General features: G+C 50.7%; 1 protein-coding gene and 1 long non-coding RNA gene across 2 annotated transcripts in view; one reads left to right on the top strand and one right to left on the bottom strand.

The window, feature by feature from the left end:
• Nucleotides 1–1,479, bottom strand: part of CACNG2 (calcium voltage-gated channel auxiliary subunit gamma 2) — a 113,824-nt gene extending 112,345 nt beyond the window's left edge. Inside the window, exon 1 of the mRNA XM_072844102.1 lies at nt 101–1,479. Within this exon, the coding sequence (XP_072700203.1) occupies nt 101–311 (211 nt within the window). The 5' untranslated portion in view covers nt 312–1,479. The remainder of the gene's footprint in view (nt 1–100) is intronic.
• LOC140642903 (uncharacterized) overlaps nt 1,048–26,157 on the top strand; it is a 29,785-nt gene continuing 4,675 nt past the window's right edge. The window contains exon 1 of the long non-coding RNA XR_012039278.1: nt 1,048–1,755. This is a non-coding gene — a long non-coding RNA (uncharacterized lncRNA). The remainder of the gene's footprint in view (nt 1,756–26,157) is intronic.

The following is a 26,157-nucleotide window of genomic DNA, read 5'->3' as shown; positions in this document are numbered from 1 at the left end:
TGGTGGAATGTAAAGGGGACTTATTTGGAGGAGGGTGGGGAGGGGGAGTGAAAAGGGGAGGGGTGAGGTGGAGAGGGGGAGGAGATGGGAAATCAAATACCTTCTAGGCAGCAGGTTCTCCATAATCCAGAATGGGTCATAACTTCCTCGTTCTTTTTGCTGGTTTCATTCTCACTGACACTTTTGGTCTTGCAAACCCCTCTGGAGTAGAGCCAATAGTCGGTTCCCACAGCTATGGTCATCAGACTGAAGGCAGCGAAAGCACCAACGGTGGTTAAAAGCATTTGAACACCTCGATCAAACAGCCCCATAATTCTTCATTATATAAACACCCAACCGACTTCTGGTTCTCGGGAGAGTGTGTGTGAGGGTGCGAGTACTAAAGCAAAAAATAAAAAATAAAAAAAAAATAAAAATAATTCCACTACTAATATAATGGATATATGTGTGAATAGAGACTATGGAGAGATATAAAAACAGGGAGGTAAGAAAGCTCACGGAAAAGAGTGTAAATTATAAAGATCACACGGGAAGAGAGGCTTGCCTTTTGAGATCAGAAACTGTTCCAGTTGCAGTAAATTTTTTTTTTAAAAAAAAAAGGAAAAAAAAAATAAAAAGACACCCCCCACCCCCCCAAGTGAGATGCCTTAATCTCTTTTCCTAAAATTCTGGTCTCCAGTTTCCATATGTGACAGCTAATTTGGAGATGGCTTCCACAGTGAACCAGGGAACAGCCGCATTCTCAACACAATCTCTCATGGTCGGGACCTAGACAGTTAGAGATTGTAAAAGCCGGGATGCAACCTTCGGTCTTCGTGCTCGGCTCTGCGGCCTGCGCCATGAAAATCCTTTGCTTCGCCAGTTCTCTTCCTTGTTGGGGGGGGGGGGGGGTCTCGGGCGCTTTCGTTTCAGACCAGACTTCCCAGTATTCTGTAAGCCCTTGATCTCAGCTGAGCAGGTGCGGGGGTCTCGCCTTCCATGGTGCTGCCCCGGCGGCGGCGGCGGCGGCAGGGCGGGCAGGGCGGGCAGGGCGGGCAGGCACGGCGGCGGCGGCGGCGGCAGGACGAGCAGCGGCGGCGGTTATTGTTGTTGGCGGCGGGGGTAGTGTTGGCGAAGTGGGGGAGGGAGGGGGTTTCTCCCGGAGAATCGAGGCGGGCTTCCCTCCCCCTATCTGCAAAGCTCCTGGAAACGAGGGAGCCGGCGTCTTGCTGCAGGATGGGCCGCCCGCCCCCCCGCTGCCGGCTCGGCCCCCGGCGGAGGCGCTCCCACCTACTGCATTACCGGGTGGTGCTGAACTGGACAGCTCCCTGCGCCGCCCGCCCGGCGCTCCCCGGCTGCTGGGCGGCCCGCCAGGAGGGGGGCGCGGGCCCGTCCTCCTCCTCCCTCCGCCGCGGCCGGGGGCGGAGCGGGGGCTGCCTGCCTCCGGTTACCCCTCGCCCCAGCCCTAAAATGCGCGCTCGCTGGGCTCCCGGAGCTCAGAGGAAGGCGTAGCTAGAGATAGCTCGCTCCCTCTCCCTCTCCCTCTCCCTCTCCCTCTCCCTCTCCCTCGCTCTCCCTCTCTCCCTCTCTCTCTCCCTCTCACTCTCTCCCCTGCCCTCCCCCCCCCCCTTGGTGTTTCTTCCAGCTCAGCCTCCTTCTCATTCCATCTCTACGTGCCCAGAGCTTCAAACACAACCCTCCCATCACAGTCAGATGGCACAAAACTTCAACCCGCCGTTTCTCTGCCTGGAAGCGGTGAAAATATAGCCTGGATGGGTAATTACAAACACGGTCTATACGTGTTTTCACTTTGCTGTTTCGGGGGGTTTGTTTTGTTTTATTTTATTGGCACGTTAGCCGCGTCTCCTTTCGGTGGTTCCTCTCTCTGTCTCTTTGTCTCTCTCTCTCTCTCTCCCCGGCTCACAGGGGGTGTGCAGGGCACTGTGTGTGTGTGTCTCTCTGTAGTTCTCCGTGAAATTCTGAATCTGCTTCTACAAGCAGACATTTTGGAAAGATTATTCACGGGAAAGGGGGGTGCGAAAGGGTGAGTGGTGGCTGGGGCTCCGGCAATGGTTTTCATCCCGGGGATGAACATGTTTGCAGGGGAAGTGGGTGAAATGTGAATCCTTCTAAGTTTCCGTGTCATTCATAAACTGGATTGGAAGAGATAAAAATCTCCCTGCTGTGAACACTGAAGCACATCAGAAACCAGCCCCCCTCTCTTCCTCAACAGAATGCTATCTTGGGTTAATTACAGCGCTACCTCTTCTTTTTACATGTGCAACTTTTCCTTAATGTGACTCCGGGAGAAAGAAGCCCATCAGATTCCTGCTGTTATTGATTACATTTTTCTCTGATCAGTTTCGTAGTTAAGTGAGTGGGGAGCACATGAGGCGGCGTGATGCAGGTGCACTGTTTTTCATTTTTGCGGGGAGGAGCCTAGAGAGAGGTGTGAGTCTGGTGGGTCCGTTGGGGCTTAGAGATGTTTTAATTGCATAGCTCAATTATTCCATACTTCCTTCTCTTTTTTTGTCTTGAGATCATTTGTTTGACAATCTCTCAGTGATTTGATGATTATCAAAGAGTATATAATAGACGACTGAATTAAAAAGCCTTTTTTTTTTTTTGATGTTGCCTAACTTTTTTCTCTTAGCTGAGAGTTGGTCTGCAGGTATAACCAGCACATACTTCTTGGTATAGAAAGATGACCTGTTTCTCCACTCTGCATAAAACTTCCTTTTCTCATGCTCTGTTCCTTTCTCAGAAGGGAAAGACTCCTACAAGGGGCAATTGCTGTGCTCCTGTGCTCCGGGAGGTGGTCCCGGTGTCTGGAGAACAGAGGCACAATTTCAGCAAGTCCTGCTAAGGTGCCTTTAGGATATAGCAAGACACTTGCAGACTGAGGATTTCTCCAGTTTTGTTTCTTGTTCTGTGAGGACGGGGATGGGAATCGGGATGGGAGAGGGGCTGATGTGCTGTTCCACTGAGCAAGGAACTTAGCAAGTTCAGCCAGTGTTCAGGTGGGTGATTTTCTTGGCTCTGGTCTATAAGGAAAAAGTGAAAGACAAGCAGGAAGGCTCCTTACATGGGCTAGGCCTTTCGGGGGGAGTGGAGAGACACTTGGCTGCAGCCACACAAGACTGAGCAGCTTGCCTTCTCCTGTGCTTGTCACCTTGGTTGCCTCTGATCTGTCCATGAAGTCCCTTCAGACTAGAGCTAGAGCCCTCCTTCTTATCCGCCCATCCCATTTCAGACCAACCCCTAAGTCTTTTGCCCAAATGGAATCAGTAACAGAGGCTCAGAAACTTCTGTTTGTCTACAGAAGCAGCTAACGTCTTAGCCACTGACTGTAGCTGCAGCTTTAGCGGCTTTTGATTAATCTCCTGGCTAGATAATCATTGAGAAAAAGGAAAGGGGGTTGGGGGGGAGTGTAACAGCTTTGGGCTGTCAGTGTGGCCAGAGCAGACTTCTGGAGACAGAACAGGCCTAGAGCCACAGATCGCCTCTGCTGCTTAACTGCATGACTGCAAACTAGTTGGCTTCCTAGAGCCTCAGTTTTACAGTACCTGCCTTTTCCTCCTTTCTGGGGTTGTTCCTAGCACCTCCTATTTTTCACGGCTGCTGCCACCACCATGCTCAGGGGTCAACCATCCCATTTCTAGCACTTTGTTGTGCATGCATCATCTCTCTCACTAACTCGTGAGCCCTTGGATGTGTCTTGTTCACTGTGATGTCTTTGGGACCTATCTGATGCTTGATAGCAATGGCTGAGTGATGCTAGTATGAGATAGGTGATGTGCCCCGCACAAGAGGCACTCCATAAATGTGGCTTCCTCTCTTTATCTCCCCACTTCCACAGCTTCCTTTGGTTCCCAGCTTCCTTCACTCTAACATCTGTTCTGCTCCCCTTCCCCTTCACTGACCCAGCCCTCTCCTCAGGTCCCTTCTGCAGACCAGACAAGGCTACCTGGGAAGAGCTGGCTTGGTGTGAGCCCTGTTACATGGTTTGGGTCCACCAGGCACACAATCTTAGCAGCTGCTGAATGGGTGCTCTTAGGGGAGCAGCTTTGTGTGCCTGCAGTTGGTTACTTGGGAAGGGCTTAGAGGAAATTAGCTGAAATGCCACAGGCCTATTTTGAGCTCCTTCTTTGATGGAGTGGAAATAACATGGGATTTGGGTGCAGCAGACCTGGCCTTGAAGCACAAGGCTGCCATTTCCTTATTTTTGACCTTGAGCAGTCTCTGAACCTCCCTGGAAGCCTCTCTTCATCTATCAAGGAGGACCATGGGAGGAGCCTCACAGTGTGGTTGTATCACAAGTTAATAGCAATAACAAAAGCTAACATGCCTGAGACTGATCTAGGCTGAACCCCACAATAATTCTATGGGACACGTATGGTCATGATTCCCATTTTACAGATGAGGAAACCAAGACATGTAACGATTTAAGTATCTGACCTAAGGCTGCCCAGTTAGTGAGTGACAGCTGGGAGTCTAGTCTAGCAGCCAAGCTTAACGACCTACGGCTTACCCACTGTTCCTTGACCCAAGATACGACCTCACACTGAGGTGAGGAGAATGTCAGGTGATGGATGCTGGGGGGCTATGAAGTAGGGAGACCAAGCCCAACCTAGGGGGTGAAGGACATCCCCCCAGGAAGACAAGATATGTAAACTGAGATGTAGGAATGAGAAAGAGTTAGCTAGGCCAGGATGGGGGTGAGAGGATGAAGAGGAGCTGAGAAAGGGAAGAGCATCCTAGGCTGAGGGAACAGCATGTGCCAGGGTTTAAAGGTATGCACAAGTGGGAAAAGATGATTGCCCCATTTTAGGAAAAACGTGCTAAGTATGGCCTATCTAAAGACAGTGATGGGAAATGTTTTAGGCTAAGAACTGGAGGCCATGGAAAGGAGGTTGGAGCCTAAGAAGCAACCCAGAGGAGCTTGGGGGACAGGGAATGTGAGAAGCAAACCCAGGGGCAGGGAGACACCAGGGCAGCTGTGGCGGGGCCCCCCAGCAATAGACAGTGGTGGCCTAGACCAGCAGTGGCAACGGGGATGGAAAGAAGTGGAGGTATTTGGGGGTGTTGGGGAGAAAATTAATGCATATTGGTGTGTGTTATTGAGATAGCCACTCTGAGGAAGAAGCAGGCTGGGGAGGGAGTGGGTGTAGGGAGGTGGGTGCTGAGAATTCTGCTTTGGTCGTGCATGTCCTTTTGCCACATTCTGTTGCCTCTTCACTCCCTGCTCCCATTCTTCCTCTCCTCAGCATGTCCATTAATTAATTAAGACTATAAATCATTCACTCCATTACATTCTATCCCCCCGCCCCGAATTAAGCCTCACAAACTCAGGGATTTTGGTCTGTTGTGTTCACATTGTATTTCCAACACTCAGACTAGTGCCCAGCGCATAGTAGGTGCTCTATAAAAAAGAATTTATTTGTTGGTACACAAATCTAAATGCATGCATCCAAATGCATATCCGCTCTGTGTCAGGCAATGTGCTGGGAGGTGCTAGGGAGGCAGATGAGATTAAAATACCCAAATCAGGGAGGTTGGCAAGCAGACAGCTAATTCTGGGACAGTGTGACCAGCCCAGGGAAGATCTGGTGTATGTGGCATTCCCCGCTGTGTGCTCCCACAGCCCCCCAGGAGTTCTCCTCTGTCGTACTTATCTCCAGATTTGGAATTTCGGTTTAATGGTGGGCACATAGTAGGCCCACAGTACATATTTGATGAATGTATGAATGAATAATAAATGAATAAATTGAAGACACATGCTACGGAAGTCCAGAAGGAAGCATCTATTTCTCCCTTGGAGTGGCTTCGATGGCAAGCTCACTCTCAAAGTCCCGGAGGAGTGGTCATAATTGGTCAAGGAGGAGAGGAGGGCATTGAAAGCAGAGGAACAGCACATACAAATACAAAGAGGTCTGAAGCAGTGTGAGCACTCAGGAGGTCGGTGTGGCTGATGGATGGACAGGAGGAAGGCTGGGGCTGACTCCAGAGAGACTGCTGTGCCCAGGGGGATGGGCCACCCATTGGTGTCACTGCCCTTGTGGCCCTTGCCCGGGGAAGAAGCAATGAAGCTGGGTTTGAATCCCCACTCTGCTGCTTGCTCTCTATATGACCGGGGTGAGTCTCAGTCTCCTCATCTGTAAATGGGGGTAATAGGTGCCCAATCCTTTCCTACCTGAAGTCCTTTGTACTTACTATTCCTTCTGTTGGAATGTTTTCCTCCCTAAACACTGGATCCCTGGCTCATCATTCAGGTCATTCAGGTCTTCGCTGAAAGGCCACTTCCAGGGTCATTGCTCGTCCAACGACATGCCACTCTCTACAACACTGGCCTGTTCTGTTCACGTCATTGCACTTGTTGCAACTTGACCTTTCTCATTTATCATCTGAAGCCTCTCCCTACCCACCTGCCTCTCCTAGGATGTTAGACCACATTGGTCTTGTTCATTATAGTATCCCCACTGCCTTGAAAGTGCTGGAAATATTGTAGGTGCTCAGAGAATATTTTTTGAATGAATGAATAAGGTCATGGTTGTAAGGATTAAACAACAGGGGCCAGATATAAGCATTTGGAAGATAGTGGGAGCAAGCCTCTAGAAGCTCCTGACACTTGGTGGGTGGGGGTAGCGGGGAAAGGAGAAGGTGGTTCCAAGATGCTACAGGAGGCCTGAGGGGGCACATGAAGGGGAGGCAGTTCCTACCGGTGTCAGGTCTGGGGAGGCCAGGTTTGCCCGGCTTCTCCATGTTGCTCCTCCTGGGCCTGCTCTGCTCTCTTGACCCCACGCACAGGCCACCATGGGTGTTCAGAGCCTTCTAGCCCCCAGAGCTGCTCAGCCCCACGCTAGAGCAGGTGCTGCGGGGAGGCCCTGATGGGGTCAGGAGGGAAGGAGATGCTCGGAGACATGGCAGGTTTCATGCCTTGTAGTGCTGAGGGCAGTCGAGAGAGCCTCAGGGAGCCCCAAGGGTCTGCTACCCGAGGAGGCTGGAAGAGTGGGCTCCCTGCCCCCCAGCTCGTAATAGAGTATGTGGGGTTAGCCCTGAGACTGGTGAGAACCAGAAGCTGAAAATCCACACGTGGAGATGGCCATGTCCAGAAATCCCACAGAGAAGGAGCTTTCCCACTCGGGACTTGCAACCCCAGTCCGAGCTCGGAATCTGCAAGGCTCTGTCCCACTCCGCGCCGTGCCCCGCTGGTGTGCTAGTGCTCCAGGAGCTCAGCCACGGTAAAGAATCTTATGATAGAAAATCAGTCATAAAGTTACAGAGTAGAAAAAAATAATACAATAAAGAGGACACGTAAAGATGCAGAAGTGAAGGTAGACACAGAATGTTAAAGGGCAGAAGGGCATGGCGAGAAGGCGATTTCCAGGGACTCCTTAGGGAAAAGGAATCCAGTGATGGCACAGGTGACAGGGAGGCAGTGCTCCTGGATAAGCAGCTTTGGGAGGGGACAGGGAGTGGGTCCTGGGTGTCTTCATGACCAGGCTCAGCCAACTCGAAGCCCCTCCTCTGCCACTTCCCTCTCTCCCTCTTCTCCTCCAGTCAAACCAGACTCCATGCCTGGATCCCACCGTCCCACACCTACCCTAGGGCCTTTGCATCACAGTTTTGGTGTCTGAAATGCCTGTCTTCTGGCAACTGATTTAATCCCTCCTCCCCACAGCCGTGTCTGCTCAGAGGCCCAACTGACCACCCGATAGAGGAGCCCACCCGCCCCTCTGCCATCATTCTTTACCTGCTGAAATTTTCTCCTTAACCCTTAACAGCACCCCCTGCCCCTGCAACCTTGTGTACACATTTATTTTCTGAATTCTAGTGTAAGGGTAGGGGGCTGGGCGATTATTATTATCCTCCTTGCTTCTCGCACGGTGTCTGGCACATAGTAGGTGCTCACCAAGCCCATGGGCCAGTAGGAGGAGAAACAGAAGAAGCTCCAGCACATGAGAGGGGGCAGGAGATCGGAATGGCCTGGTTGGAATATCCCGGGAGAGTTGGCCTGGAACTCTGCACAGGGAAGCCAACAGTGTCTTCAGAAGATCCTGGAGGTTTCTGGGAGGAAGGGGTGGGGACTTCCAAGGTTCCGGGGCAAAGTAGAGAACTTGGCCATGTGACAAGCAGGAAAATAAAAGGGAAGGAAGGCACTCCTCTCTGTGCAGATTTCAGGCGGATCAAGTGGTGGGGGGGCTGCTGAGGCGGCAGGGCAGGACCACGCAGGAGCCGAGGGGTGGGGTTCACATGCTTCCGTGCAGCCTGGCCTTGGGCAAGTGACCAGACATTCCCAAGTCTCGGCTGGCCTGACTGGAAAACGGGGCACCGCCACCAGCCTCAAGGGGCTGCGCTGACAATGAAATGAAATAAAAAAGTACTTCTAGTGCCTCCTTCGTGGTAAGCCCTAAATAAATATTAGCTGCATGTTGAGCTCCTATTGGGTGTTATGTGCTTTGAATAAAACACAAAAGTGAAAAAGATGTGGTCCCTGCTCAGAGGCAGTCAGTTAAGTGGAGAGAGACAGGCCAGCAGACCTCAGCATGATGCCGATGGAGGGCGGAGGCGGGCACGCGGGCACCGTGAGCGGGCGAGGCAGTGCCACCTGGGTATAGGGCATGGGACTTGGTGGCAGCGGAGCCGGGGGGCATGAGTGGAGGACAGGAGCAGGCAAGGCCACGCACAGGTTTCTAGGCAGAGGCAACGGAAGGTCCAAAGACAGAGGAGGTGAAACATTCACTCACCAAGAATTTGCTGGAAAATAGACACTTAAAAAAAAAAAAGGTTTAGAGAATCAGTCTCTACATCTTTTAATTATTTTTAGTGGAAGAGGTTTGGGCGAGTTTTGCAAACTATCTGTTAAAAATTAAAAGGACATTGTCTGAGACAATTTTTTTGATTGAGCACCTGCTACATGTCAAGGTGCATGAGTGAGGGAGCCCGGATCCCGGCCCCGGGATCACACACGCCCAGGAGGCAGACCCTGGGGGATCAACTATAAATGGATTGTTTAATTGCAAGCACGTGTGTTTGGGGGGCTGCAGGTGATTCTGTTTTGCCAAAGCGCTGGGGTGGGGATGGGGGAACCTAGCAGAGATCAGGCTGGCAGCGGAGGTGGGCCAGGTCGGGGAGCGCCTTGCATCAAGCACAGTACTTACTGGGTGACCGCTGTGTGCGGGGCCTGCCAAGGGGACACCAGGGTTGGCGCTGGCAGGAACCGATGACCCAATGTGCAGTGGCAGGAGCACGGCCTGGAAAAAACAGGGGGAAAGGCTTCCCGGAGGTGGTGACTTTGCCTCTTCCTCCAGTGGAATAGAAGTCCCAAGGCCAACTGGCCTGCCTTTCAGCAGGGGGCGGGGTGGGGGGGCTTCTGCCCCTGCAGGCTTGAAGGGACACTAGTCCCGCCCAGGGGTGGCCCCAGAGCAAAGGGTTCTGGGCCAGGCAGAGTTCCTTCTCTAGGCCTTGGATGTAAGGGAGGGAGGAGTTGGCATCACACTGAGCTGTTGACCCAAAGACCAGAGCGTGGGGAGGACCAACAGGCTGCCTCTGTGCGGGGCGGGTGGGGGGGGGTGGGCAGAGCTAGAAGTCCTGCCTCCGCCCCTGCCTCAAGGCTGCGTGAGCTCCAGAGGGTTAACCGGCCTCTCTGCCTCTGCGTGCTCCTCTGTAAAATGGGCACCGTGGTGGCTTTATGGGGCTGTTGTCATCATGAAGACTGAGCGCCAGTCTCGCCTTGGCAGCTTTACAAATGACTCGTCGTAACGGCCTGCCGAGCGTACACCCATTGTGCAAGTGTGGCTGACCCTGTAGGAGCCGTCAGGACGGCTAAGGGGTGGGGTGCTCCGTGGGAGGGGCGGGCAGCCCAGCGGAGCCTGCGGGATGCGGCCCAGCACCCCTGGCCTGCCCTGGGGCACACACAGCAGGTAGAGACCTTGCCTCCTGACCCGATGGTTCTGCAGGTGTCAGGTTCCTCTTTCCCTAACATAGCGCTCCCTTCTCCACCCCCTGGGCGCCCGCGGGCCCGTCGGTGTCTCTTGCACGTTGTGGGCTCTTCTCTGAGCCACTACCTTCCGGCAGGATAACGCATCCCCCTGCTCCAGGGCCCGCGTGGACTTCAGGCCGAGGGGCTGCCTCCTGGAGGGACATGGGGCCCCTTCCAGGGGCCACGGGTGGCGGCAGGTGCAGCCTGGCCCTCACCTCCTTGTGCTGCAAATACGGTTTGTCGTCTGTCTTGGTAAATCCTGAGTCCTGGAGAGGCTGGATCCTTCTCCCTGGAGCTCGTCACTGTGTCCTTCGCATCTCGCGCAGACGTTGGCACAGAACAGGCTCTCAGCAAGTGTTTGCTGATAAATGGGGTGGGAGTGGGTGGAGGGAGAGAGAAGAGGAGCAGAAGTGATACAGCAGCACATCTTCTTCAATGACGGGGGTCCTCGTGACCAGGTTTGTTGAGCGCGGCCTCTGTGCCGGGTGTGCTGCGCATCTCGGATCCTCACAGCAAGCCCTCCAGGGGACGTCTGTCGTGGTTCTCATTTTACAGGTGAGAAATCCCAGCACAGAGAGGTTAAGCAACTTGCCCAAGGTTGCACAGCCAAGAAGCGACGGAGTCAAGATTCCAGCTCTCATGCTTTCAGGCTGTAGAGTCTCATAGCTGTTGATTGCCTACTGTGTGCCCCCCTCTTTGTCCTTTAATACTACAGAAAACCTGGGGAAACTGAGGCTCAGGGTGGTGAACCTGCCAAGCCAAACCGCCAGCAAATGGCAGATTCACGATGATTGGCACACAGCTCTGCCTGTATTTGGTTTCTGTCCCAGCGTGGGGAGAGGTCCTGTGGGTCAACCGTCCCTCCCCTTGCCTGAGTCAGTGGCAGGTGGGCATCTACTGGGCTCCTGCCTTCTTCCTGGCCTCACACCCAGGCCCGCGTCTGCTGCTAGGGGGTTATCACAGAATAGAGTATCAGAAAGAACATTGAGTCTGGAGCCAGAAGACCGGGTAAGAGCCCCAGGGACATTGTGGAAGATGCTTCCCCTCTCGGAGGCTCAGTTTCTTCAGCTTGGAAGTGGGAGGAATCACATGGCTCCCTGAGTTTATGCCAGATTCATTCAGACCATGTACCCCGGGCCACATGGAACCTCGAGAGCGCCCGGGAGGAAGGGGTGAGATGGAGGCATCTCCTTGCTGGGAACCTCCAGTGAGCTCCACACTGTGAGGCCCGGCCCCGTGCCCTCCAATCTTGTCCGCTTTATCCCCCCCAGGACCCCGACCCCACGTGGACGCTGCGTCCCAGCCACACTCACCTTTTTCCCCTGGGATCCGTGTGGCGATAAGGTGCAGGGGGCTTAGCCGGGACAATACCACACACGCCGGATTTCTCGGTCTTTCCTTTTTCCTTTCGCTTGCCTCCCTCATCCCTTCATCCCCGTGTAAATAACCAGTGTATTTCCAGTATTTTTCCACATGTTCACCAATTGTAAACAAAACATCCCTGCAGCTAACGTGCACACGTGAACACACACCTGCGTCTGTTCCCACGCATATGCAGGTGTAGGGCCTGGGCACTGTTTCACAAAGGGGGGCCGCGTGAGGCCCCCCTCTGCATCTTGCTTTATCGCCCAAACAGCAACACCTGTGAGGCTCTGAGTCAGCTGCAGTAGCCCTAATTCATTCTCGTAATGGCATCATTATATTTCAGAGTGAGCAGTGACTATGGTTTCCTCATCCGGTCTTGTCCTGATGGGCATTCGTTCTACATCCTGTCCTCCGGCTGCACCCGAGCCTGCAAGCAGTGCAGCAGTACACACCCTGGACATGTGTCCTTCAGCGGGAGCTCTTCAGTGGACTAGAGCCCCAGGAGTCGCATAGTTGACGGGTGTATGTATTTTTTATTTCAGCTCGCTTTCCAACAATGCTGTACCTTGTCACCTTTCCAACAACAATTTTATGAGTCTACTTACCCGCATCCACACCAGCAATAGGTGTTAGTAGTATTTTTAGTTTTTGCCAGTCTGATGGGGACAAAGTGAAATCTCACAGTTACTCCAATTTCAGATTCCCGTACAATTAGTGAGTTAGTGCCTCTTTCCATATGTTTGTTGGACATCTGGATTGGCACCACATCCTGCCGAGTCTTATCTTTTGACTCAATCCTTCTCTTGAGTTTCTTATCAGTTTGTAAGAGCTCGTTGCATATTATAAATATTAACTTTTTATTTGACATCTGTGCTGGGAATAGTTTATTTGAAGGAAAATGGCATATAACCTTATATTAGTTTCAAGTGCGCAACGTGATTGGCCCCTTGTATACACTGCCAAATGTCAAATAGTTTTATAGTTTTATACTTGGATTCCTTATTTTCATATTGACTTCGTGAATGGAATCTGTTGCCACAAAAGTAATTTTGGGAAGTATAATGTCTTTTTTTTAAAATCATTTTTTTAATTTTTATTTATTTATTTATGATAGTCACACAGTGAGAGAGAGAGAGAGAGAGAGAGAGGCAGAGACACAGGCAGAGGGAGAAGCAGGCTCCATGCACTGGGAGCCTGACGTGGGATTCGATCCTAGGTCTCCAGGATCGCGCCCTGGGCCAAAGGCAGGCGCTAAACTGCTGTGCCACCCAGGGATCCCCAGTATAATGTCTTTTTATGTATGACTTTTTTTTTTTAGTTAGTTAGTTAGTTAATTAATTAATTAATTAATTTAACAGAATGAGAGCACAAGTGGGGGGAGTAGGAGAGGGAGAAGCAGGCTCCCTCCTGAGCAGGGAGTCCAATGCAGAGCTCCATTCCAGGACCCTGGGATCATGACCTGAGCTGAAGGCAGACGTTTTACTGACTGAGCCACCCAGGCACCTAATTTTCTCATTTTCTTATGCACTGAAACTGATCCTGTCCTCTTCTCCATTTTATCCCAAGATATTTATTGTTTTACTTTATTTTTTGGATGTTAACTCGTCAATCCATCCAACGTCAAGTGAGGTTTCCACTTTCTTGCAAAAGAGAGCTGGTTGTGCAAGGTTCATCAATTAAACAATTATTCCTTTTCCAACTGAATTGAAATATCATCTCTGCCCCATACTGAATTCCCGTGAATATGTTGCTCTAGTCCTGCTCTTTCTGTTCCACTGATCTGTGCATGGCTTCCCCACCGCACCAACTGAATTTGGTAACAGGGGCCTCCATATGTTCTCACTTCTAGTAAGTCATGTTCTTACTTGATATTTTCCCTTGTGTAGGATCTGGTTATTACCAGGTCTCCCTTCTTTGCGAACTTTGAGATTATTTTAGCCAATGGCATGTTGGTCACCACTGGATCCCAGTGACTTATGTGGGGTCAAGTGTCCAACTGGGGAGCAAGAGATAGTTGTTGAATGTTGCAACTGCACTTCTCTTTCCACAATGGACACGATCCTTCCACCTTGAGGACTGTAAAAGGCATTAAAGAGCAACATTCAAGGCAAAAGTGAGCTAACATGAAAATGGGTACAGGGTAGACAACTCTAACTAGAGAAAGCCGAAGAGATGTTGAGACTCTTGGAGACATTTAAAGCAAAAGGAGAGAATCATTGGTTTTTCCCACCCCTGTTTATTGAACAACTACTGTATGCTGGGCCTTATTCTAGGTCTGGGGATTTAGTGGTAGCCAAGGCCAAGACAAAAGTTTGGTTTCTGGGGTGTGACAGTGGTGTTGTGCTCCTTATTTTTCAGTGTGATGATGATATTGTGGTTATAAAAAGAGTCCCTGTATTTTAGAGATACATACTGAAATATTTCCAGATAAAATTATATGAAGTCTGGAATCTGTTTCTAAATAAGCTAAGAGTGGGAGAAGTGAATGAAAGTACAGCTCAAACAAGGCTGAATTGATCATTATGGAAGCTTAGTGACGGTTTCATAGGGCTTAATGGCTTCATTGCATAATATTTATTATGCCACTCTCCCTACTTTTATCTATGTTTGAAATATTCCATAATAAAAAAGTTTTAAAAATGCATACAGAGCTTATTATGTTTCAGGCATTATTCTAATTGCCTTACATCCATTAATTCATCAAGTCCTCAAAAAAGCCCTGTCTTCGTCAGCTGGGGCTGCTATAACAAAATGCAGGAGGGCCAAAATTAAGGTGCCGGTGGACTCGGTTCCTGGTGAGAGTGCTCTTCCTGGCTTGCAGACGGATACCTTCTTGCTGTGTCCTCACAATGCAGAGAGAGAGCAAGTGAGCAAGCTCTCTGATGTCTTCTTATAAGGGCGGTGAGTCCCTCATGAGAGCTCCTTCCACAGATCCCACCTCCGAATACTGTCACATTGGGGGTTAGGACTTCACACAAATTTAGAGGTGGTGGTGACAGTGGGGGACACATTTCAGTCCATAGTAAGCCCTACAATGTGGATATTATCATCCAAGTTGAGAAAAACAAGTCCCCACAAGATTCAATAACTTGCCCAGGATCATTGCTGGTAGGAGCAGAACTGTCTGGCCCCAAAGCCCTGCTGTCAAGCATTGTGTTCTATTTTTTTCTTTTAAGATTTTTTTTAAGATTTATTTATTCATTTATTATTATTATTAATTATTCATTTATTCATTCATTCATTCATTCATTCATTCATGATAGATATATAGAGAGAAAGTGAGAGGCAGAGACACAGGCAGAGGGAGAAGCAGGCTCCATGCCGGGAGCCCGATGTGGGACTCGATCCTGGGACTCCAGGATCGCGCCCTGGGCCAAAGGCAGGTGCCAAACCACTGAGCCACCCAGGGATCCCCTTCTTTTAAGATTTTATTTATTTATTTGACAGATAGAGAGCACAAGCAGGTGGACAAAGGCAAAGGGAGAAACAGACTCCCCACTGAGCAGGGAGCCCAATTCAGGGCTTGATCCCCAGGACCCTGGGATCATGACCTGAGCCAAAGGCAGATGCTCAACTGACTGAGCCACCCAGGCGCCCCCACTGTGTTCTACTTTTATGTCTCTTCATTCCAGTGAGCCTATAAATGAAGAGCTTTATATAAAACATATGATATAATATCTGTAATAAAATAATTTCATATTGGGATCCCTGGGTGGCGCAGCGGTTTGGCGCCTGCCTTTGGCCCAGGGCGCGATCCTGGAGACCCGGGATCGAATCCCACGTCGGGCTCCCGGTGCATGGAGCCTGCTTCTCCCTCTGCCTGTGTCTCTGCCTCTCTCTCTCTCTCTCTCTGTGTGACTATGATAAATAAATAAAATAAAAATTAAAAAAAAATAATTTCATATAGCAGAAAGGGCTATGAAAGATTAAAAAATAGAATTGTGGGAGAGCAAGAAAGAAGACCAGCAGTGGGAAGAGGAGGGTCTAAGGCGGTCGGGGATGGGGGTCAGGATCCTCCTTCAGCAAGTGTGGCCAGAGAAGGGTCCTCCAAGGAGCCAAGACCTGAACAAAGATGGGGAAGCCGTGTGGAGGTCTGGGAGACGTTCAAGCAGAGGACTGACAGGTGCAAAGACTCTGAGACAGAGACAAGGGGTTTGGTGGGGCTGGAACACTGTCGGTAGGGATGAAGGCAATGTAAGCAGGGTGGCAGGAGCAGATCTTACTGCAGACCGTGGTGAGGCACTTACAGGTTCAGACAGAGGAACTAAGAGATCTCAGTAGGATCAAAACGATTTATTGGATTTATTAGCCCAATGATCATTTAAATACATTTTCCTACATTTTGCTGTGCTAAATTCATCTGTAACAGAAGAATAATTTAATTCCGAAGCCAAATTAACTGCTCTTTGCCTTCTTGCGAAGTCACCCGCTTTAATTTTTTTTTTTTGCATAACTTGATTCAATTTTTCCACTCTTGCCACATTTTCTCCAGCTCCTACACACTTTTTGAGGTGGTTATAACGTTATTATCTTATTATTAGTCACTACCAGGGATAATTCACTTTCCAATTGATCTATGCTGCTTATAAAATGCCAGATCTACTGGAAGCCAAGGAAGCAAGGGGTTAGTGACTCCTGAAAGCCAGTGTAAACAGAAAACTGTGCATGAGAGGCTGGGGGCCAGGCTTTGCCGATCTCTGATGAGGTGAATTTACCTGGTCGAAAAGGGCAAATGTCAGAAGAGCATCTACGTGGCAGTTTGTCATGGGCGTAGGTGGCGATAGCTGCTTGCCTCAGATTCATGTTATGTGTGCTTAATATTTCTCCTGGTTCCTGCTAGTTTGTATTTGTTCTAAGTATCCAGCAATGTCAAGTTCAGTGGATTCTGTAGATACACTGCGTCCAAGCACAATGTTTCCCTTGAAAAAAAATTGCTGGCAACACCAGGACATTTGTCCTGTAGCCTTCACACAAGCCACACATATGAGGGTCAAGTGGGAATGCGTATGTGGGGGCCAGCTGGCCCTTCTGCCGTTGTGATGCGAGCCTGGAGTGTCAGTCATGGACGAGCAAGGTTTGGGGTATAGACGTTTGCTGCTTTATTGTATGCCAGGTTCACCTCTGATGTTGCAAGTTGGAAAAAAAAAGGCTGAGGACCAGATAATAGATGGACAAAAAGAAGAGGCTATAAAATAAAACTTATTCTTTGGGTAAGGGGATATCATTGAAAAGACCTTTTATTCTGAAGGAGTGTTCCTGGTCTCTCCTTTTAGGCTGTTAGCTAGTGAGGTTTGGCTGAGGTTTTTTTTTTTTTTTTCCTTTCTGATTCTTGATTAGTTTTTTTGTCAGGGGGCGGGGGTGTGTGGAGGCCACAGAATCAAGAAGAAAGGGGCAGAAGGAAATGACAAGCCCTCATTTAAGGCTCAGTGGGGGGAATTTTTCAGGGTGCTGGAGGAAAGCATGTAGAAGGAACTGGAGAGGAGGTGAGAGAGACTGATGGGAATGGGAAGGCAGATTTTAGGAAATTCTGCTGCAGTGTGTGTGTCCCTCTGTGGTGTCGGAGACACATAATTAAGGAGCTTGAATTATCTTGAGTGTTTTGGTTGTTGGATTGATTCTTTGTTACACACCCTTGTAGACTGGATCACATGAGCTATGGCTACAGCAAAGCTCCAGGGAGCCAAGGCCTGGATGCTCCGGGAGGCTGCTCGGGGTGGATGGCAGATTGGCTAAAGATTTGGTGAAAGTTCATGTCAAAGAAGACAACTTAGACGTTAGACATTTGTATTTTGGTTTTAGGTGCTACATAAAAGAAGAAAAAAGAAGCCAAAAGAAATAAATAGCTCTGGATAGAGAATCAAGAGACCTATATATCTGTCTTTGCTAATTCATTAGATGGTCCTTTCCTTCATTCCGTAGATCTCTGAGTGATCAGTTCTACATGCCAGGCTGGAGCTGGGGGGAGGGTGCATATAAAGATACATTGTTCATCTTTCTGGGAATTTTGTGTTGTGTGCTGAAGGGTGGTGGGAGCTTATAGAGAGGCAACGGAAGGAAGGGAATTTTAGGCAGAGGGAACAGCATGTGCAAAGACATGAAGTTAAGTTTAAAATGGCAAGTCTTCCAGAAGCAGTGAGCAGTTTGTTAAATGAACCTCAAATCTAGAGTCCCTGTTGTTGGGAGAATATACGATTGATTTCCTAATTGTTGGCATTAAGGATGTTTCCGTTTTTCATGATTATAAAGAATGCTGAGGCGAACATCCTAATACATAAAATGGTTTCTGAATTTTGCTGTACATTAGATTCCTACGAGTAAGAATCACAGTGAGTTTCAGTGGGAGAGTAACCCGGTGGGTCTTGCCCTGTGACTTTGTCCAGGTCGTCGGCCCTTCTGGGTTTCCATTTCCCTGTCTCAGAACACGGATCCCAGGAATGAAAAGACCTTCCTAGCTCTCACACGCAGACACCTGGTGGCATCTTCAAACTGTGCTTTGTCCGGGACTTGCGAGAGATCTGGATTCCTGCCGCCTGAGACAATTATTCATTATTTCATCTCAAGCATGTCACATCCCTCCTGTGTGCCTCGATTTCTCTACTGGCTCAGCAAAGATCCTATAAAAGGCTTTGGGGGCCCCAAAGTGGTGTTCATGAAGCTTCTTTAATGAAAGAATTCTATAGTCCAGAGCACAGAGCTTCCTTCCACACCAATCCTTGTATGCAGCCTCCTCCTTCTCTTGCTCTCCTGTCCCCTGGCCCATTGACCCCCTTCCTCCTCCTCAGGGGGCTGGAGGAGGATGCACCCTGGGAATGACATCCTTTCTGAGGGTGGCCACTAGCTTTATCCATGTTCAGCAGCTATTCGTCACCACCAAGGCGCCGATATGCCCTGAGCTCCTCTTTCTGGAACCCGTTCTCCAGAGACTGCACCCCTCCTCTGGGGGGGTGGTTCCTGAAGCTCTAATAAGGGCCAAACTCACTTCTTTTTTTTTTTTTAAGATTTTATTTATTTATTTGAGAAAGAGAGCGTGTGTGTGTGTGTGTGTGGGTGAGAGAGAGAGAGAGAGAGAGAGAGAGAAAGAGAAAGAGAAAGAGAAAGAGAAGAGAAAGAGAAAGAGAAAGAGAAAGAGAAAGAGAAAGAGAAAGAGAGACTGCACATGAGCAGGGGGAGGGGCAGAGGGAGAAGCAGGCTCCCCATGGAGCAGGGAGCCTGATGCAGGACTTGATCCCAGGACTCTGGGATCATGACCAGAGCTGAAGGCAGATGTTTAACCACCTGGGCCACCCAGGTACCCCCAAAACTTACTTCTTTCATGTGTCTTCAGTCTTGGGATTGGCCCACCACCGTCAGACCGGTCTGGAGGTGTTATCTTCTGTCTGCGCTGAACATACACCAACCAAGTAGTCATTTATTCTCTGGGTTTGTTTGGTTAATGAGCCTTAGGAACTTACTCTTCAAGATTCCCAGCCCTTGCCTGGGTAGCTCAGTGGTTGAGCATTAGCCTTTGGCTCAGGTTATGATCCTAGGGTCTTGGGGTTGAACCTCACATTGGGCTCTTCGCAGGGAGCCTGTTTCTCCCTCTGCCTATGTCTCTGCTTCTCTCTGTGTGTCTCTCATGAATAAATAAATAAAATCTTAAAGAAGAAAAAAAAAAGATTCCCAGCCCCTCCTCTGTGTTCTATGAACCAGATGATCTGGGCTTACATTTTTGCTCTGTCATTGAATAGCTTTGTGAACACATGTGAGTACCTCTGCCTCAGATTTTTCAGATGTAACGTGGGAACTTAAAGTAGAACTTCTAGCCTTAGTTATTGTGCATCAAAGCACTCCCAAACTCAGTGACATCAGCTACAACCATGGTCACTTCACTCATGCACCTGTGGGGTAGGCGGGCTTCAGTTTTGCTCCTGTGAGGGGCTTTCTGAGGGCTGAGCTCCGAGCTGTGGATTAACCACAGGTCTCTATTTATCTTTCATGCTCTTTGTATCAGTGGCCACCTGGGGTCATGTTTTCCCGGCAGAAGACAGGAGTGTAGGAAGGTGAGGCCAACTATGTCAGCACATCATCAAGTCCCTACTGAGTCACATCTGCTAGTATCCAATTGGCCAAAGCAGGTCAGTGGGGCAGGGACCTGTACTCCCTCCATGGAAGGCTGCTGGTGGTTAGTATTTGTTGAATAATAGTTTTATCAGATTAGGGGCACCTGGGTGGCTCAGCGGTTGAGCATCTGCCTTCAGCTCAGGTCGTGATCCCGGGGTCCTGGGATCAAGTCCTGTATCAGGCTCCCTGCATGGAGCCTGCTTTTCCCTCTGCCTATGTCTCTGCCTCTCTGTGTCTCTCATGAATAAATAAATGAAGTCTACAAAAATTAATTTATCAGATAATGATATGGTTTGCTGTGAAGGTTAAATAAGATAATAACTTGGGGGTCCCTGGGTGGTTCAGCGGTTTAGTGCCTGCCTTCGCCCCAGGGCGTGATCCTGGAGTCCTAGGATCGAGTCCCGCATCAGGCTCCCTACATGAAGCCTGCTTCTCCCTCTGCCTGTGTCTCTGCTTCTCTCTCTCTGTATCTCTCATGAATAAATAAATAAAATAAAATAAAAGTAACTTTTAAGTGCTTAAAATAATACTTGGCACTTATGGTCTCAGTGACAAATACACTGTAGTGAATATTAATACTAGGAACAATATTAATATTGGCATTTGATTAGGATATGAAGCTACTCTTCAAAATACACATTCACACTACAGTGTAAATGTCTGATAAGACAGCGTGACACAGACCTCAAATGTTTATCTCGGACAGCTGATGTTGAAGCCCAAGGGGTGAAAGCCTAAACATGGGCTTTTTAAGAATCAGTAAGATCTAGCAGCTGAGAAAAAGGGTTCTGGAATTAGTCAAAAGTGGGTCATAATTCCAGCTCTGCCACTTTTTTATTGAGTGATCATGGGCTTGTTTCTTACCTTCTTTTTGTTGTTGTTGTTTGGCTTTGTTTAAATGGTGGTTGAAATATTTTTTTTAAGTTTATTTATTTAAGTAATCCCTACACCCAACGTGGGGCTCGAACGAGCAACCCTGAGATCAAGAGTCGCGCGCTCTTCAGACTGAGCCAGCCGGACGGTCCTGGTTTCTTGTCTTCTCAGTGACTCACAGAACTGCTGGGCAAACAGGACACGGTACTGTAAGTAAAGCATGCGGTCAAGGGCCTGGAACACAGTGAGGTCCAGAAACGCCCATGATGAGAAAGGTCTGGAGTAGAGGAGAGGGGAAGAGAAAGAAAATCTCCCATGGAGCCCTGACCCCTCCCAGCCGGTGGGCGCTGCTTCCCCCCAACAAACATTCATTAAGTACCTACTATGTGCCAGGTGCTCCTCTGTCCGGTCCGTGCATTCCCACAGTTCACTTCCTCCTGGTAAATTCCATGGAATATTAGTTCCACCTGAGGCCTGAGGCCTGTGACCGCAGACTCCCTCCTGCTGAAGTGTCCGGGGCTTCCTCCACCTGACCTGAGCACACATCTTCCTCTCCATCCACTGCCACCGCCTGCTGGAGGCGTGTCCCCACCTTACTGGCTGATATGGCTTCAGTCCTGGTCTCCAGCCACCCCCCCACTCCGCCCCCCCGCCAAGGGAAGCAGAGCTGGCTTTTCAAAATTCATGTCCTTTGAGCCACATCCTGTCCCCTGACACACATAGTGTGGGGACCTCCTCTCTCCTTTGCCTTGCCCGTTCTGTTCCCCTCCCAGGACTCTATCCCTCTAGGGAGACTCCTGCTGTCCGGGTCTGGGATGGGAGCCCCTTTCTGGATCCTCTTGGCCTCTGCAGCCACCCTCTCTCCTGCCTAACGGTACTGCCTGGCACCCACATGCTTTGGACTGTCTTCTTCCCAGCATCTTCTGGGGGCCTTGGAGTGGGGACCACCTGTGGCCAGATGGTGGGGATTTGTGACTGTGGGCATCTCTCTGAGCCTCAGCATCCTGCTCAGTGGAATAGGAATCATGACCATAGCAGCTCGCAGGATGCCACGCGCAGGGTGGCTGTTGCTCTCCATTCCCTGTGCCCCTCCCTGGTGGGGTGTTGACAGAATGTAATGGAAGGAGCTCAGACCTAGAGCCTGGGTTCAAATCTCAGTTGTGAGACAAAGAGCAAGAGGACTGTACACCTTAAAACCTAAACTTCCCTCTCTGCCATATGGGATGATTCTGTTTCCCTTTTATTGGGCTGAACTGAGGATGACCAGAGGCTATGCACATACAAAGAACCAATAGAGAGAAGGTGTTTAATAGTTTTTTGTTTTTTGTCTTTTTGTTTGTTTGTTTGTTTTTAACCATTACAAGGCCTTGCATTCGATCAGCCCCACAGACCTGGGGCCTGTGGCTCATTGGGTTCCCTGAAAGCCAGAATGGGAAGGCCCCTTGGAGGACAGATGAGTCTACAGCCTCATTTACAGATGAGGAAACCCTCTTTTTGCTTCCCGTGTATCCTGAGCACAGCGTGAGGGTCACCTGCCTGAGGATGCAGGAGTCCAGGTTGTACCTGGCTGGTCTAGTGCGATTTGGTGTGGCTGCATCCTTCAGGGTCTTAGGCCCTCTCCACATGGCTAGGCGTGGTGGTGGCAGGAGATGGAGAGATGCCACATTCCCTAGGCCCTCCTCTGGCCTGGGTGCGGGTGCTGTGCTCCAGGCTCCCTGTACTGGCTAGCAGGTAAGAGGGCCGGTGTGAATCCTGGGATCACCACACCCCAGCTATGGGACCTTGGCAAGGTACCCTGACTTACCACATCTCAGTTTGCTCCTCTGTCAATGGAGGGATGATGGAGCAGTGGTGTTGCATGGATAGAAGGAGATAAAGCCCATAAGGCACTTAGCAGGGTGAAAGGCAATCACAGTCATCATTATTATCCTATTTATTACCAACCCTTAAAATTGGGGACCCAAGGGGGCCGGAAGACACACTCCCTGGTGTCTTTGGCCTCCAGGAGGGAAAAGTTCTATTACCATTTTGTCTCATGCTCCCAGGCCCAGTGGCTTGTCCACGCTCGGGGGCATTCTTTTAAAGTTGTGAAAGGCACAACCCAGCAGCTCCCTGGTGTTTGCAAAACCACTAGTGCCCGGCACGGGTGTAGCATTTCATAGCCCACAAAGCCCTTTATCCTGCGCAGCGCATCTCTGCCCCTCTCACACCTCTGGCAAAGCTTTACAGCTGATCCATCACCAAGTGTCTGCCGGGGATCAGGGGATCACAGTTGGGCCTGAGATCCTGTCTCTGGGGTGGCCCGAGGGGAGAGGCTCCCCCAGGAGTGAGGAGAGAGAGGTCCGATTCCGACTCTGCCCTGGGTGCCCCGGGTGTGCCGGCCCGGCCTCCCGGCCCCTCCCTCTGCCTCCCGCAGAAGATGGAGCCTTCCTGAATGAGGCTCGGGAACGCTGCCACCGGTCAATGAGCTAATGTTGAAATCGGAAACTCAAGGGCTGGTAGCAGAGGCAAAAAAAAAAAAAAAAAAAAAAAAAGACAAGCTTTGATTCACGGGCCGGAGGATCAGTGAATGGGGAAGACAGCCTGCGGTAACAGAGGAAAAGCCTGAGTGGCACATCCTTCTAGCAGAGTCCCTCCCAGGGAGAGGAAGTTCAGGCTGGCGGAGGCCTTGTCAGCAACCGAGCCTGACGGGGGAGGCGTAGGAGCACTGCACTCTGAGCAGCCCCGCGAGCCTCAGCTCTGAACAGGGCAGGGTGGGGGGTGGCTGGACTGCCTGTCCCAGGGCTCCCCCAAACGGGGTGTGTAAAGTTGGCTGGTAGGAGCTAGGCGCAAAATAGGGGCTTGCTTGCAAAATGAAAACACCCAGAGACTTCTTCTATTAGGGCAGAGCGGAGAGGGCGTCCTGTCTCTTTAGAAGACGGGGATGAGATCTCTGGGCTGCCTCCACTAGTCTTGACTGAACGAACAAGGTCATTTTTTACACCATCAGATCTGGTTCCTAGTGGGGGGTAAGCAGCTGGGGGGCGCGGAAACATTTAGAAAGGGAATGACACATCTAAGGGGGGCTTTCCCATCCAGGCTCTTCCATCTGCTCTTCATCCAGCGTCACCGAGCTGGGTGTTGTAATCACAGTCCAGGTGAGGACTAGGGGACAGAGAGGGGCAGCGATTTGTCCCAGGTCACACAGCTGGTAAACGGCAGTAGTGGGCCTCCAATCCCCAGCTCCTTCTCACACTTCGTCTTAACTTGGGAGGAGATGGAGATGCCGGATGGGCAGCGGGGACAATGTTACAGCATAAGGAGCATATTATTGTACCTTGACTAGTTCCAGAAGCTTCCTCAGCCCCTTCATACTGGTGAACTTTTCTGCAAACGTGCCTTTTGGCATGAAGGCATCGAAGCTGCAACAAGAAAGCCTCCAGCTCCTTAAATTTTGGTTTACACATCAGTTTCCTAAATTAATGGGGACTTCCTCTGTGTGCTGGGAGGGCGGCAAGAAAACTTCCCGGTCCTAAATGGGGCAACGATGGTAATTAATGAAGCCGTTTTACACGAAGGGCCTCTGCTGTCGAGGTAAACAGGAAAAGGTGATAATGTATTTTACTTTCTCTAGTAACTGCTTCCACTGTGCTCTCTTGAACTTTGTCTTTCTGGCTGGCTTCCTTCAGGACACTTCAGGCCCATTCCAGGCGTTCCCCATCACTTTTGGTCATTAAAAAGAATAATTTCATTTTGATTGTTAACACTCAACCTGCTTCATTAAAAAAAAAAAAAAAGATTTTATTTTTTTATTCATGAGAAACCCAGAGACAGAAGGAGAGGCAGAGACACAGGCAGAGGGAGAAGCAGGCTCCCTATGGGGAGCCCGATGTGGGACTCAATCCCAGGGACCCTGGGATCACAACCTGAGCTGAAGTCAGACGCTCAACCGCTGAGCCACCCAGGCGTCCCAAACTGGTTCATTTTCAACTGCCGATCTCACTCGAATTGTGGAGCTCCCCACTGGGGCTGTGTGTGTGTGTACATGTTGTGTGCATGAGCGTGTGTGCATGCCCGTGTACATGTTCACATGTGCACGCATGGTTGCATGAGCATACAAGTGTGCACACACGTGCACGTGCTTCGGTGTGTGCATCTTCTGGAGTCCAGGAGAAAGCTGGCTCCTCCTGTGACTGCCCCCTGCAGGTGGATTGGGCCCATCTGGTGGTTCAGACCCGCCGCCCTCTCTGCAGACAGGCCTGTGTCAGAGGTGGTGAGTTTGCTGCACCTCTGCCCCATGGTTTTGCCTGTATTTCTGTCCAACACACACCGTGGGTGCTGGCACCCTCTGGATACGGTAGCGGCTGGCACCCCTGGGAGGCTGGAGCCTGAGGGCAGCCTCTCTCCAGAGGAGGTGCTGGTTGGATGCGGCTCAGGCTCAAACTCTACCTCCTTCCTTTAGTGCTCACGGGCAGGTAGGGGTGCGCTCACAGCTCTGACTCCGAGGGGCCCCGATCTTGCAGGTTGGCTCACAGCTTCAGCTCCCAGGGTCCCTCCCTGATCTTGGCAGTGGGCCAGGATGTTGACTTAAGCCCTGAGTTTCTACTTTCATGTCTGCTGGTGCCATGGGAAACCCACGGGTCCTTGCCACACCGAGCAGTGGGCTTCCTCCTCTCTGTCCCGCTATCTCCCTGTCCCCTTCACACACCCCGGAAATCTCCCTGACTCAGGGGGGCGGGCAGGGGAGGTTGTACAGGGCATCCCAGGTCTCACAGGGGGGCGGCCGGATGCACATCCTGCACCCCTCCCCACACTCACCTCTAGCATGTCTCAGGGGGTAAACGCTGTCTCAGGGGGTAAACGCCGTCCCCCAGGTTGGTGTGTCCCACCCCGGGGCTGGGGGAGGTCCTAGGATGCAAGGAGTCAGACCTCCTTTGAGCTGGTCCTGGAGAATTCGGTCGCTTTGTTCTCTGCAGTGAACCTCTGGAGTCCCCTTCAGAGGGAGGGCACAGCCTCCTGTTACATGAGGTCCTAGGCCACGCTGGGCGCTGCCGGGGACTTCATAAGTGTGTCTGGTGATGCTTCTCATGACCCTCAGAGCGCGTTTTGTCATCCCTGTTTTATGGGTGAGGAAACCGAGGCTCATACAGCATGTGGCAGGACCTGAACGGGAACGTGAATCCAGGTCTGCCTGTCTTCTGAGCCCAAGGCCCTGGGTGTGGGTTGTTGGCGGCCACCCAGTGATTGATCCCTCCTTCTCTGGTCTTTGGGACAATGATCTCTTCCCCGTTGGGTACAGTCTTGGGGGCACCATCGATTCAGGCAGCCTGCCCTTTCTTAGACACCTGACCTAAACTTGACTTACTGCACCTTTGGTCTGGGACAGAGACAGACGCACAGGGACAAACATCCCCCTTCCCGCGGAAAGCCACAGAGATGGAGAGCGCACTCCCATGTCGGGCTTCCCAGGCTGTGGAGCTGCTGCTGTCTGGCCCACACGGAGCCCCCAGTTTTCTGGCTCCCCCATGGCTTCGGCAAGCTAGCCAAGTCTTCCCTCTACCCCCCACTCTGCCCGCTGGACACAGCTGGTTTCTGTCATTAAAAAAGTCCCATCTAGGGCAGCCCGGGTGGCTCAGTGGTTTAGCCCCGCCTTCAGCCCAGGGCGTGATCCTGGAGACCCAGGATCGATGGAGTCCCCCGTCGTGCTCCCTGCGTGGAGCCTGCTTCTCCCTCTGCCTGTGTCTCTCCCTCTCTCTCTCTCTCTCTGTCTCTCATGAATAAATAAATAAAATCTTAAAAAAAAAAAAGTCCCGTCTGGTACCCTAAATTCGGTGTCGGGGCTCCCACTCTTTGCCTGATGGGAACCCCTCTACGATCCA

The sequence above is a fragment of the Canis lupus genome, chromosome 11 (assembly GCF_048164855.1).
Source record: "Canis lupus baileyi chromosome 11, mCanLup2.hap1, whole genome shotgun sequence".
In the NCBI taxonomy this organism is placed as follows: Eukaryota; Metazoa; Chordata; class Mammalia; order Carnivora; family Canidae; genus Canis; species Canis lupus.
This window is presented reverse-complemented; position numbering and strand designations above follow the sequence as displayed.